Genomic DNA, 13,576 nt, shown 5'->3' with positions numbered 1-13,576 from the left:
TGCAAACGGCAACCAACGGCTTCAACATCTCAAAATCAGAAAATAAATTAATTCCAAAAAAATCAGAAAAGAAAGAAAGAAAGAAAGAAAGTTGGAGCTTGTATACTGCATGCATGCGGAGTAGTAGTAAAAACTTAAATGACATCATAGATACATGGTTTCCCCAAATATGACAGATTCTTCTCGCATGGAGTTCCTTCAGGGCTCAGACTTCAGATAGTGTCTCAACTGTTGATTGAAAGAACAGCATTAGCAGAACGTAGAAAAAGAAGAGCAAACAGTAGCCCTGCATCCGTGCCTTTTTCCGGGATAGTGGGATCTGAGTAGTGAGAGTATTCTATCCAGATATCCCGACTGACGTTTTGTGAGGGCAAGCATAGCACGCTAGGCCTATCAAAAAGCCGGGAACGATCTCGCCACACCACACAAGTAAAAGCAAAGCGATGATGTTGTATCTGGAGGTTAGGTAGGTTCTTGACTTTGGACGGCATCCGTCCAACCAGGGATCTGACTGATAACTACTGCAGCGCGAGCAGCAAAGCGGATAGGCTATCGGATCGAGGCGAGATCAGAGGCGACCGGCTTGCTTCCCGCCTTCCCGGGAGCCCCATCGTCCGTTCCCCGACCGGCCGGGGGGCCGGCGGGGCCACGGCTCTTGACCACACGCCGCCACCTTCTGCGGCCGGCCCTTTTCCAGTCGAGAAAAACAAAGCTTAGAAAGGAGTGGCCGGCGGGAATTCCAAACCGCACGTGAGGCATTGACACGGCGTCCGGCGTGTACGTGTGGTCGCCGCCGGCCTGAAGGACGACGACGCTGCGTCGCTGCGCGAGAACCAGGGGTTGCAATTGCAAACGCACTTGCACTGCACCTTCCAGTAACCTAGTGCCGCTCCGCTCCGACCAGCTGCTGGTCCACCTGTTGGTCCCCTCCGCTGCTGCGTCGGCTGGACTGGTGGACTGCCCGTGCCGTGCATGCACAAGGAGCGGGGTTTGTGGAACGCGTGTAGCCGTGTCGACTCGGCTCGCCCGGTCGAAGAATTCAAACCAGCAGCGGTCGGTGTCAGGGTTTTTGTCGACGTGCACGAGCCTTCGCCTTCGCTGCTACTGTTCGTACCCGTCCACGAGCGAGCTGCCAGCGTCGAGCTTTTCCGTGAGCAATGGACCTGCAGGGCCGGGCGTACGTGCAGGCAGCAAGTTGAAGCTCTCCGCCACCCTGCGGCTGGACTGACCCGCGCGCAGACCCCAAGTCGTCGCCGACGGCCATCCTGCTTGCCGTTTAGCTCATCAGCTGGGGTCGTTGGGATGTTGTCAAACATTGCTGCGCCCGCACATGGCAGGGTCACCACCGAGCCGCCGCGCTGGGAAACTGACAAGCTTGCTCGGCACTTCCTCTCTCTCAGTCGACTGGTATGCTCTCTAGACGGGCGCGACGTGTGTGCCTGGATAGGGACGGCCGGGCCGTACTCCTACGCGCGACGCCATGGTTTGTTACCTTGTTTTCTCGTCATCCAGCCGTACAGATTAAGATAGGATTCGGCTGTGAGCTCAGTCCCCATGGCGGCATGGCCTGAGCCCTGATGGACACCCTCGATTGACCTGGTGCTGGGTCAGCGGTAGACCCGTGTGGGAGCGGGGGAGAGGCTCGCCCATACCATACCTCGCGCCGCAATTACTTCTGCTGCCTCTTCTCGATGCAGTTTGCGAGAGCGGCCCCCGGGGAGGGACTAGGGAGTACGTTCCGTGCAGGGCGTAGACCTTTGGCTGCGTCGAGCTGAAACAGAGCGGCAGTCCTACATCACAGTAGGCGGCGGTAACACGCCGTACTCCATCGTACGTATCGATCGGTCAAGAGTCGTTGTCGTATCGTACGTACAGTGTAGGTTTTGGTTTTCTTGATTGAAAAAGGACAGAAGTTTCTGTTTCCCTGCGGATATTAGAAAAAAAACAAAATACTTTCATGAACTTCTTGTGACCGGGACACTTCCCTGTAGGAGCAAGCAGCAAGCAGTCTTGCAAAGGAGATCGAGCTGTATGTAGGCAACGATGGGTACCAGCAGGTTTCGTGGATGCCCGTGCCCTTTTACTGTTGACGTGCCTGCTGAGCCTAACCAAAGCTCCGCGATTAGCCCTTGTGACCGGGTTTTTTTTTTCTCCCGGAACACAAGAGATACGATACGATTCGACCGTTAGGGAGGGAGCTACGAGCCGCGACGGAACCAGCGGTAACTGTCAGACTGATCTCCGGTAGCTACTTCTGATTCCGGGAGACTTCGGGATCGCTGCTTCTCACGCCCTCCCTCCCATTTTCTTTTTGGGTTCTCAACACAAAATGATCATAGTCGATTAGCTAGTTCTTTGTCAAAGGCTCAAAGCTAGCACTACTCATCTGCTGGCACGGCAGCCGTACGATTGGACGGTCAGTTCATGCCGAGCAGCAGACACGATTTTTTTTTGTTTGAAATTAAACCCTAGATCCTTTATTCCTTTTGTAGCAGCATCACATGCATTCCACAGTGCCACCGGGATCATTGGCGCAGACGCGAGACGAGGAATAAACAAAGCGCTCGGGCGCTGCGTGCCAATCAGGCCAGTGGTGGCGCGGATGGGTTCCGACGCGGTCGGTGTTGGCCGCATGCATGTGCGGCCGGATCCAGAATTTGACCACGATGATCCGGCGGTTCCATGCATGCAGGGCAAGCATGAGCACCGGGAGAGACAACAGAGGGAGATTCCGCGGGCTCTCTCGGCTCTCGAGCGCGGCCTTTGTTGCCCTCACCGGCTCACCGGTCACCAACCCCTGCGTGGAGTGTACTTTACTGGCTACGATGGTGGAGCTGTTTACGGTGGCCAACGTTATCGCGAGACAGAGTGAGACCGGGATTGCGTGGGTACGATTAAACTAGTGATCCTACTTCACTACTGCTGTAAAACGCCACGTGAATTGTTCAAATCATGTCCTGCTGGAAGCTGGATCCTGTGAGTTGTTTATAGCAAGAGGATTGCAAACTTTATGCAGCTTCACATCAAAAAGGTACTTTGCTGTGCTGCTTTACCGTGTCCAGATAGGGATGGCAGCGGGTGAAAAACTCGGTGGGGACGGGGAACCCACCCGCCCCAGCAGAGTTCAAATTTCTCATCCACCCGCCTCACGACCCATCTCGGATCTCAATTTCCCCGCACCTGAGACCCGCGTGGGTAACGGATACCCATCGGGTGATCCATCCGGTGAGGAGCCACTATCCCCGGTGCAGCAGCATCGGCGGCGAGCTAGAGCCCCGCGCCCTTCTTTCGCCTGTGCAGGCTCGAGCTGCCGGGCCCAAGCAGCGACGGCTGCGACGCCATCAAGGCAGCAAGGGAGAAGAGGACAGGATGGGAGGGCAGCGCTGGAGGGGGGGGACCGCCTGAGGTCGGAGGAGGCGGGGCGACGGGTGGCGGCGGCGGCGTCCGTGCGCCCGCGCGAGCCTGCGGGAGGAGCGACGAGCGAGAGACTTGGCGGCGCACGGGTCCCTGGGGCTGCTGAGTGGGATTTGGAATAGGAGTGGGGGATTAGGTTAGGGTTTATGGTCACTATACATATACAGAGTTTAGAAGCTAGGCCCACATGTCATGCTTAACGGGTGCCCCCATCGTGTAACGGGTCTGGGTCCGATAGAGCGCGCGCACACTCGCTTCACCCGATGGGTGAGGAAAAAATCTATTAATAGACCTGTGGGGGTAAAAAATACCCATATTCGCACCTTAATAGGGTTTTTACCCAGGGTTGTCGGGTTGCGGGTCCCGTTGCCATCCACCTACTGGCTAAGCGCCACTGTTCTATTTTAACTTTATCCAACAATATTGACGTTAACATATCATATAAGGAAAATCATAAACATAAACAAATACTACTTTTTAGTATGAATATCACAACGCCAATTTTGTGACACGAAAATTACATGCTAATAGATAATTAGCGACAAAAGGTCTTATTCTAACAGTAAAAAAAATACGTTGCGTGCTTTGACATGGACGCTGGAAATGGAATATCATTAGACTCGTGTTCGGAGACCGCGTCAGTATGCAACACCGGACTCATCTGCAGCGACCGATCGAGCTCACATGGTGTGCTGGTACCATGGGTGCCCGGCCGGTTAACCCCAAATCCGTGACCTATCGAAGGGGTCGCCGCGCGTCGTATCATTTTCTCGTTGAGCATGCACGCGAATCTTTTCGACCTAACCAACCAACGCGCCTGCTACTACTTGCTACGCAGGGCCAACGGACGTTATCGAGGCGTATCTGGTGGAACGGAACGGATCGGAGCGTACACCCTGATCCCGCTAGCTGCAGGCACGCAGCACTATTCTCCTGTGCAAGATCGCGTACGCGCATTCGTCCAGCTATGGCTGATCAGGCGCGCTCGAGGGGGTCCGGGATTCCGGGTATTTTTATGCGCCGCCCCGTCGCACGCGGAGCGTGTGCCCGTGTCGTCGCCTCTTTCGGCCGGGATGACGATGGGATCCCCGTGATCCGCCGAGACGATCGAAACGACGGGGGGCGCAGCGCATCACCCAATGCCAGGCGCTCAGCAGGCGATCCAGGGCGCCCGAGCTTTCCGGGTAGCCTCCCCGTGGACCCCGTCTGCTCCCTGACACGGACGCCAACCCGGGATGGCGCACCATGGCACCCGCCGATTGCCGGCCTCAGTCGTCGGGAAAGGCAGCGGCGCGGTGCTCTGCCTTTCGAGGAGGGTCTGTGTTTCGTGACATCACAAAGGGGCCGCCTCCTGCGACGAAGGAAGCGCATCATCCCCTGTCCTTTTCCGTACCCCAGCACGTTTAGACATTAGAATGAAAAAGGGGCGCTGGATTTTTTTTAAAAAAAATCACTTAAAAAGGCTCTTCACTCTCACTGGTGGGTAAACAGCGGCGCTCCAATGAAACTTGGCGCTAATTCCTCAATCACGAGTCCACAAGCCCACGCCCATTAGCCTGACGAAAGATGACTCTCTGCAAATCCACATACCAGTCTCGGTGGGAGTATTTTCTCTTCTCCAACGGATAAAGCAGACAGGAAACAGATGATTAGCACGCAACGGTAGTAGAAGCACAGAAGCTGGTCGAGGGCGACAATTCCTCACGCGTAAATGTGGACAAAATAGTCAAAACTTATTCCCGGCTACCAGTCTCGTCTCCGGCGTCTTCGATCAGCACTCACAGAGAGAGAGAGTGATAGCTCCGTGATGTTTTCCCCTCAGGTAGTATACGCGACACATACAGGCCTGCCTTTTGATTGTGCACGTTGTCACGACGCGCGCAGCAGCAGCTTGGTCGGGGAGCCAAGGGAGCAAGCTATGCGGGCGCTCCACGACGCTGTCCTGTCCGATCTCTTTCCGTCTCACTCGGCAGGACTAGCGAGAGGGAGAGGGCTGTACACTTGCACTGCTTGCTTCCGCGGCACACGTATTTTTCGCGAGTGTTTTTTCTTCAGGCGCAAGACTACAGCAGGGGAATCGGGAATTTATTATTGTGATATGGTATTTTTGGCATCATATAATGGACATAAACGCACTCCATATAAAAGGGCACACACCCAAAGCCAGCCACTAGATGGACTCAAGCAACACGCCGAAGTTTCGATGGATGGAACCACAGGACGGAACCCTCCAGTTGTGTTTCAACCCTCACGAGCCACCTATCTTGACCAGCAGCCCGCCACACGTTCCGAGCTCCCTCCGATCAAACGACCCCACCACAAAAATAGCCGAATTAAAGATAAACCCTAGCCCCTACCCATAAACCATCCACGGACTTTCTTAAAACACATGTACAGATTAGAGAAAACCCCAACCAAAACCACACTCGCACGTGCTTCGATCGTCACGCGCCCTGCCACTCTTTGCTACCAAATCAAAGTGGCCGAGCATTTGGCCCAAACGGTACCGGCAGCGGCAGATGCGATCGAAATCGTCAAAATATGACGCGGTATAAACAGAAAAAGGCAAGCACGTAATCTATCCCTTCTCGTTCTGTTTGATTTTTACACCTGGTTGCCGGTCGTCGCCGCCGCCGCCGCCGCCGCCGGCTCGATACGGTTCTGCGCGGACCTGAGCATGAACCCACCAACCCCGGCCTTGTCGCCGGGGTCCTCGTCGTGGTAGACGTAGGCGAACCCGCCGTGACGGGTCAGGTCCATGCCGGCCATCTCGTCGTCGGCCGAGATGCGCAGCAGGTCGAGCTTCTTGAGCGCGTAGAAGAGCGGGCCCATGGTGCAGCTCACCCACCCGGCGATGACCAGGATCTGGATGATGTGCGCGGCGAGGAGGCGCCCGCCGCCGCCCATGAACAGCCCGTACGGCCTCCCCGCGCCGTAGATCTCCTCCACGTACTTCTGCTTGGCGAAGAGGGCGGTGAAGAGGATGCCCCATGCGCCGCACCCGCCGTGGAGCTGCGCGGCCTCCAGCGGGTCGTCGAACTTGAGGCGCGCGGCGAGCGCGTTCGCCCCGATGAGCACCCACGCGGACACGAACCCGCAGATCACGGCGGCCCAGGGGTCGACGACGCTGCAGCCCGCCGTGATGGCCGCGAACCCGCCGAGGAGCCCGTTGCAGACGTCCACCACGTTCCAGTGCCCCGTCTGGAGCCGCTTCCCGAACAGCGTGGTGAGCGCCGCGACGCTGCCGGCGAGGGTGGTAGTGACGGCGGTGCGGCCCACGGCCGACCACTGCCCGTGGACGGTCCCGGCGGGGCCGTAGGACTTGAGGATGGTGTTGAAGGACCCCGGGTTGAACCCGTACCAGCCGAACCACAGGAGGAAGGTGCCGAGCACGACGAGCGACGCGCTGTGGCCCTTGAGCGCCACGGAGCGGCCGGCGTGGTCGAAGCGCCCGATGCGGGGCCCCTCGATTAGCGCACCCCAGAGCCCCGCGATGCCGCCGACCATGTGGACAACCCCGGAGCCGGCGAAGTCGATGACGCCGGAGCCGAAGAGGAGCGGGCCGGAGGTGCGGCTCGCGGCGGCCCACCCGTCAGTGGACCAGAACCAGTGCGACACGATCGGGTACACGAACCCCGTGAGGAAGGCGGAGTAGATGAGGTAGGCGACGAACTGCGTCCTCTCGGCGATGGAGCCCGACGTGATGCCCGCGGCGGCGATAGCGAAGGCCCACTGGTAGAGGAAGAAGTCGTAGTCGAAGCCGGTCTTGGGCAGGTGCTTGAGGCCGAAGAACTGCTTCCCGATGAAGCCGTTGGAGGGCGTGCCGAAGGCGAAGGCGAAGCCGAAGAGGTAGTAGAAGAGCGCCCCCGCGGCGGCGTCGAGCACGTTGGTGAGCATGATGTTCATGGTGTTCTTGGCGCGGACGGAGCCCGCGCAGAGCATGGCGAAGCCGAGCTGCATGGCGAAGACGAGGTACGCCGAGAAGAGCAGGTACGTGGCGTCCACCGCCGACGCCGTGTCCGCGAACTGGCTGCAGAGGTAGCCCGTGGCGTTCGCCGCCGCCGGGCCCAGCAGCGGCGCGAGGTCCGCCGCGCACGTCGACATCTTTCTTGCGCTCTCGCTCGCTCGCCCGGCCCCTAACGAATCGCACACGTACCGCTACGGCGCGGTCGTTGGAAGGAAGGAAGGAAGGTATGGGGATGCGAGGGGATTGGGAGGGTGTGGCGTGGGATGTGAGGATGGGGGACGAACAGGCGGTGGCGTCGACCGGATTTATAGGAGGGCGGCGGGAGGGGTGCAGCCGGTGGAGAGAGAGAGAGGGGGGGGGGGGGGGAGGAAAATAAACAAAGAGCAAATTGCAGTTTTGATTTCCGGAATAACAAATCGGCCTTTATTTCCGAGATGGGATTCATGGGCGGGGGTTCGGGGGCCCACTGGCTGTGAATCTCCCGGCGTCCATGGTGGCTGGTGGCCGGGATCTCCCGGGCCGCTGCGGAATCTGGAGGCGGAGGAGGGGACCCGCCTCTCGGCCTCTCGGCCGATGCCCTGTCACTGCCAGCCAATTAGCCAAGTGCCCATACTGTCCCTGTACATTGATGTGTACACCGTGTAACGTGTGAGTTGGCATTGGCTCCAAACTAATTCTGCTTTTTTTTTTGTGATTCTCTAAACTGCCTTGATTCTTTTTGGTGTGTGTGTTTGATGTGGTGGTGCGTTCAATCAAATGGCCGGGGCGGGTTCATTCGCGGCTAGCAAGGAATCAAGGAATGTACCAGGGCCGTAGCCATTGCTTTGAGGATTTTGTGATAAAAATCTCCCAGGTTCAGTTGTCACCGCGTGCGGTTCTTCAGACCCCCCGTTTGCAACTTTGCTAGACTCTGTGCCTAGCACAATTGGCCTCAACCCCGAACCAGTTCAAGGCTTGGAAACCAGCGGTCTGCGTGCAACTCTTCGAGCAGTTGCAAGGGGGGATCTGCGGTGTGACCAAATCACTTGTCAGCGCACGACGCGAGAATTTGGAAGATAGATTCACTTATTTGTTAAATGGCCCTGACAGATGAGGCAAACTGTGTGCTAATGTCTTACCCAAACTATGAGATCCATCTTCTGTATTTATTTTAGAAAAATACAGCTAGTGCTGCTACTAGCAAGTTTTGTTTCACACCATGTAGGCATATATGCCCTCTTAAAGACGACAAATTGAGAAACGGTGCACTTGTGGTAAGACTACAAGTACACATGCCGACAGGCGTGCGGTGAACTTTTTGCCAAAACTTGCTAGGCTCTCTGTGCTTCGATGAAGAATTCTCACAAAATTCTGTTCCAACGGCCGCCACATTTAACTTGCAGCCAAAATCTTGCTCATGTGTCATGCGAGCAGTTTACTTTCATCGCCCAGCATGAAACCAACATCTAACCCGGATCAAATAGCCTTACGCCCCTTGAATCTCTGTGGCATGCCACTTGCCGAACCATTTTACTGGTGTACCAACGACCAGTTATGCATCAATCATTTGGATGCGCTGTGCAGAGCGATGTCAACGGAGGAGATTCAAATAGGCAACGTCATGGAACAGGACTTCTGCGTGAATAAATTAATACCAGGCTAGTATGCCAAGAAACGGAACCTGCAGGCGCATAGCTATCATGTTTTGTTTAATAAGCTAGAGTTTTCTTGTTTTTTGCTCCGGTCAGCATGACGATCTCTCTGATTTCGTAAAATAAAGGTATCTCGAGCCTTTGCGGGCATAGACAACTCCTCTGGCTGGTACACATCCGTAATGGGCGACGTGCAAAACCGACAACCACCTGATTGTTTTTTGGTATTCTGAGAAATATACGTACCTGATTTCCATCTCTACGAACTACGGATACGTTTTCATATACGAATCTTCAGACTTCGAAAAAGTCAGCTCCTAGTTTCAGTTTATCTCTATCTCATCTTCTGGAAAAGAAAAAACAAAAGAGAAACCCTCAGTGTTTGCATTTCATTTTTCTCCATGCTGGCCTATAAGAGTTCAGAGAATTTTTACGTAGCTAGATTCAAGCCGCAAACATGCACCACCAATCATCTAGTCCCAATTGCGCACAATTAACTACTCCAACAAAATTTAGCAAGTTGCCTACTTTTAAACCCCAAGTTGAGAAGATACCCCAAGCAACCACCAGTAAACTAGTGAAACTTTTCAAACATCTGCATCGAGAGAACTAACCTGTGCTCACGTTCGCCGTAAAATTAAACCCCCCGCGCCGCGCGACGGCGACGATGGAGAGCGTAAACAACGGATCCCCAAACGGCACAAGCAAACTCGTGCGGAGACCCGACGCAGTTGGATCGCATCGATCGGCCACCCAAACCCGATCCGGGCAAGCAAGGTCAGCGGCCGACTTGTTCATCCCCCCGCTGACGCCGCCTGATCGCCTGCGGTGAGTAGACTGATCTGTCGCTTTGGCGACAGCAAACTGTCCTGGCACCCGAGCCTCACCAGCCTCTGAATATTCAGAGCAAGGCCGCGCCCACTTGTCGCATCCGCGGAAGCCAAATTCCACTTCGCCTGCTCGTTTATTAGAGTCCTGAACGGGGTGTGTGGAAACGTTCCTTCTCGGCCCGAAGAGCTGTTTCTGAGCTCGGGATCTCTGACGGTCTGACCCTGGTTTAAATTAACCGGGTTTCTGTTTTAAGAACGCCGTAGTGCGATAGCGTCTGACCTGCCTGCCGTTTAGATTATGCTGCTGGTTGAGTTCCCCTTGCGGTTGGCCTCCACATCCATTCGCCGGAGCTCGTATCAAATGCCAGCGTAGCTGTTCATCCTCTGACAGACAGACAAGGCGTCATGTGAGCGGAAAATGTATCTTTTTACTCTGTATGCGCGCATTACATATTTACATTCCTGCAAGCATGTCTGCACACCGTTGTATGATCCCTAGATTGCGAGAGTAGCGTTGAGGACCTGTTCGCCTGTCGTTTGGGAATTCGGAATCCCATGGGCTGTCAAGTTCGTGCTGACTGGAATCTAACTGGATCTTGATCTGTACATCATACAACTTAATTTGCATTGCCTTAATGTAATGGTGTCACGATCTTGTTTTAGGTTATAGGAGGTTTGAACTTAGGGCCATAGCTCCACATCTTGTACTCTGTCTGAAAGTGCCCAAGTTTTTGTGGCACTTTGGTTCTGAATGTACTGGCGACAGCCTTATCCATTCAGAATGGAAGACTGAAGAAAGGGGGTGCCTTACACTTCCATGTCATTTAGTCTTTATCAAAACATTAGTAGTGCCCATTGGTGACGAGCTCATTATACCTACTCTGATGAGGGGTTACCATTGCTCGCATTCATCTGGTTGCGTTGCACTCTGCATGCTGGCCGTCCGGTTTCCTGTTCTGTCTGGTACTGAATGATTATGGGCAGTTGAGCACATTGTGCTTGTCAGGACTGATTGCAAGTATTCCCCGGTTCGCCTTATACTAATCCCTAAATTTTTATGCTATATATGTTAAGGAAATTCCTGCGAATGATCTGCAACTTGGAGGCTCGACCTCGTCAAGTTGATTTCTTAATTAGTATCGCCTGCTGCTGATGCTGTGGCTGGGAAAGGTGCTGGCATGATAACCAGATGGTGCCGCGAAGTCCACCCTTGCCCCTCCTGCGCTTGGGATCGATCAGGATACAAGGAGCTGAAGTCATGACTGATTCAGATTCCTCAGAAAACAGATACATGTGGCGCAGCTAGGATACAGATACCTCAAGAATCACATTTTAAAGTGCTTGACATGGGAGAATAAGCTTCTTCCGATTATACTACAGGAATCTAGGTAGGCAGACCCAGTTATCTCCCCGTCGTGGAACGGTGCCGTTGCTCGATTCGGATGCGGTTCATCTAGGCGTCATTCTGTGGTAGATTCCATGTAAAAATATTCATCGCTGAGCTGTTCAGCCAAGAGAACAATACGCAGTTTTGCTCTCAGCCCACTGGCCAGCAATTGTTTCCATTTCGGAGCCATGTCGCTGTAGCTGCTGAAATACCAATATAGATTCAGTTATGAAAAGCAACAGCTTAAGTTGTATATTGAGATGCAAAGTCAGCGCCCGCTACATAGGCGAACTGGCGAAGTACCTAGCTTGTGCGACATGGCCTTCTCCGTTTGATGGCGTGCTGATGTATGCTTAACAATGGTAAATTCTACCTCTCTATGGCCAAACTAGTTTTTGCTCTGTGCTTCGATTACCTGCATTATCCTCTGTTTCCGGTAAGTAAATCCAGCCAGCCATCCAGCAGCTGGATGTGTACATCTGCTTCCCAGTATTCAACGAGGATGAGGGTGCCCAAGGCACTGTCTCTCCTTGGTGACAGAGATGCGCAGCTATCCCTACGCGTCTTACTTGAGGAAACCGCGGTCAATAGGCAGACCTGACCAATGGAGCAAGGAGGTGTGAATGCCACTGTTGCCGTGCCGCTCGGGCTGGTCCTGTATAAGTTTTCTGCAAGTTGCCATGGATACTCCTGCAGCTTAAGGAGTTGACCTTGATGTTACGGGAGCAATGGTTGGAGGCTGGATCGCAGATGCAGCGCGTAACTGCAGATATTTGTTGGTTAAGAAAGGGAGGATCTTGATAGCGAGCCTCACCTGTTGCCGTCCTCCCCGATTCCTGAGAACGTTAGTGTTCAGACCTTGCAGAAGCAGCTATCACAGGCGTACTGGCTTTTCTAGGCAGTAGATAGATGGATGTTCAGACTTGATGGAAGCGGTCAAGCAGCGACCCTAGAGTACTTCAGCAAGTACAGCACGTTCCGCTCCTGCTGACGTGAATTGTGACCCTGGTTGGTATTGCAACAATGCCGCCGCTTCTAACTTTCGACAAGGTTTTTTTTTTTAAAAAAAAACTAACGTTCGACAAGTGGAAGCCCAGAGGCCACCGGAGTAAGCTTTAAGCCCCAATTTGTGGTTCTGGATTTGTGGGCTGTGACCTTGATTAGGCCCACACTGAAATTCTTAATCTGCCTGTAGGCAGGCTCTCTACTCGGTTAAGCCCACCTTCCACAAAATGCAGCCGGCTGCAGCCCGCCGCGGGATTTTGGACTCTGTTGCCAAGGCCTATCTGGCCCATCTGCACCCCGCGGGCGGCGAATTTGAAGGCCACCAGAGTAAGGCCCCGTTTGGCACCGCTGGAGCTTGTTGCTCCAGCGGCTTCTCACCAGCTGCTCAGGGCAGCGGCTTTCCAGAGGCGCTGCAGAGAAGCGGGGTGTTTGGCAGGGGGTTCACGCGTCGGCGTCTGGGCTCGGGGCTGTAGGCGCGAGCTCGGGTCAGGGACGGCGGGGACTCGTGAGCTCGGGTCAGAGACGGTGGCCGGCGGCGGCGGGCGCGAGCACGGGTCGAGGACTCGCGAGCTTGGGTCGGGGACGGCGGCCGGCGCAAGCTTGGGTCGGGGACGGCAGGGACTCTCGAGCTTGGGTCCGAGGACGGCGGTCGGCGGCGGCGGGCGCAAGCTCAGGTCGGGGACGGTGAGGAATCGCGAGCTTGGGTCCGGGATGGCGGCCGGCGGCGGCGGGCGCGAGCTCGGGTCGGGGAAGGCGGGGACTCGCGAGCTCGGGTCGGGGCACCGTGAGCTCCGGGAGCTCTTCCCTTCGCAGAGCCGTCCGGTGGCGGAGCACGGGGGCCGGAGCTTGGGGCGCCGGATCTCGGGGACGGCGGCCGCAGGGGCGACGGGAAGGGGCGGAGAGGACGAGGAGACCGGAGAGCACGAGGCGGAGACGGGAGAAGCGGTGAAAAGCGGGGGTCGGACCGCTTTTCGCTCCTTCTGTTTTTTACGAAGAAAGCGAGACGCGCTTTCTCGGGCCGCGCGGGAGAAGCGACGCGTTTGGTGCAGAAGCGCTTTCTCGGGCCGCAGAAGCTGTTGATAAGCGGCCCCCAAACAGGGCCTAAGCCCAGCCGTGCGGGTCCAATTCAAGCCTCGAAAACCTTCGCGCAGCTTACCGATCGCCGGCGCCGCGGCGGCTGGTCTCTCTCGGGGCTACGAGGCGAACGTTTTTCTGCCTTGCCATTTCAGCTCCCAATTCAGCTGGTGTCCTTCTCCTGCAAGGCTGCACGACGGACCGGTAGCGCCGCTGCCGCGCTGAGCCATATGCGCCGTGCAAGGACCGACGGAGGTCACCAAGGCAA

General features: G+C 55.5%; 1 protein-coding gene across 1 annotated transcript; it reads right to left on the bottom strand.

Moving 5' to 3' along the window:
* Positions 1-5,478: 5,478 nt before the first annotated feature.
* Positions 5,479-7,715, bottom strand: LOC112899788 (ammonium transporter 1 member 1). Its single transcript, XM_025968395.1, has one exon. The coding sequence runs from the start codon at positions 7,516-7,518 to the stop codon at positions 6,019-6,021; it is 1,500 nt and encodes a 499-aa protein (XP_025824180.1). The 5' UTR covers positions 7,519-7,715; the 3' UTR covers positions 5,479-6,018.
* Between the last annotated feature and the right edge of the window lie 5,861 nt (positions 7,716-13,576).

Source organism: Panicum hallii, chromosome 7 (assembly GCF_002211085.1).
Source record: "Panicum hallii strain FIL2 chromosome 7, PHallii_v3.1, whole genome shotgun sequence".
In the NCBI taxonomy this organism is placed as follows: domain Eukaryota; kingdom Viridiplantae; phylum Streptophyta; class Magnoliopsida; order Poales; family Poaceae; genus Panicum; species Panicum hallii.
This window is presented reverse-complemented; position numbering and strand designations above follow the sequence as displayed.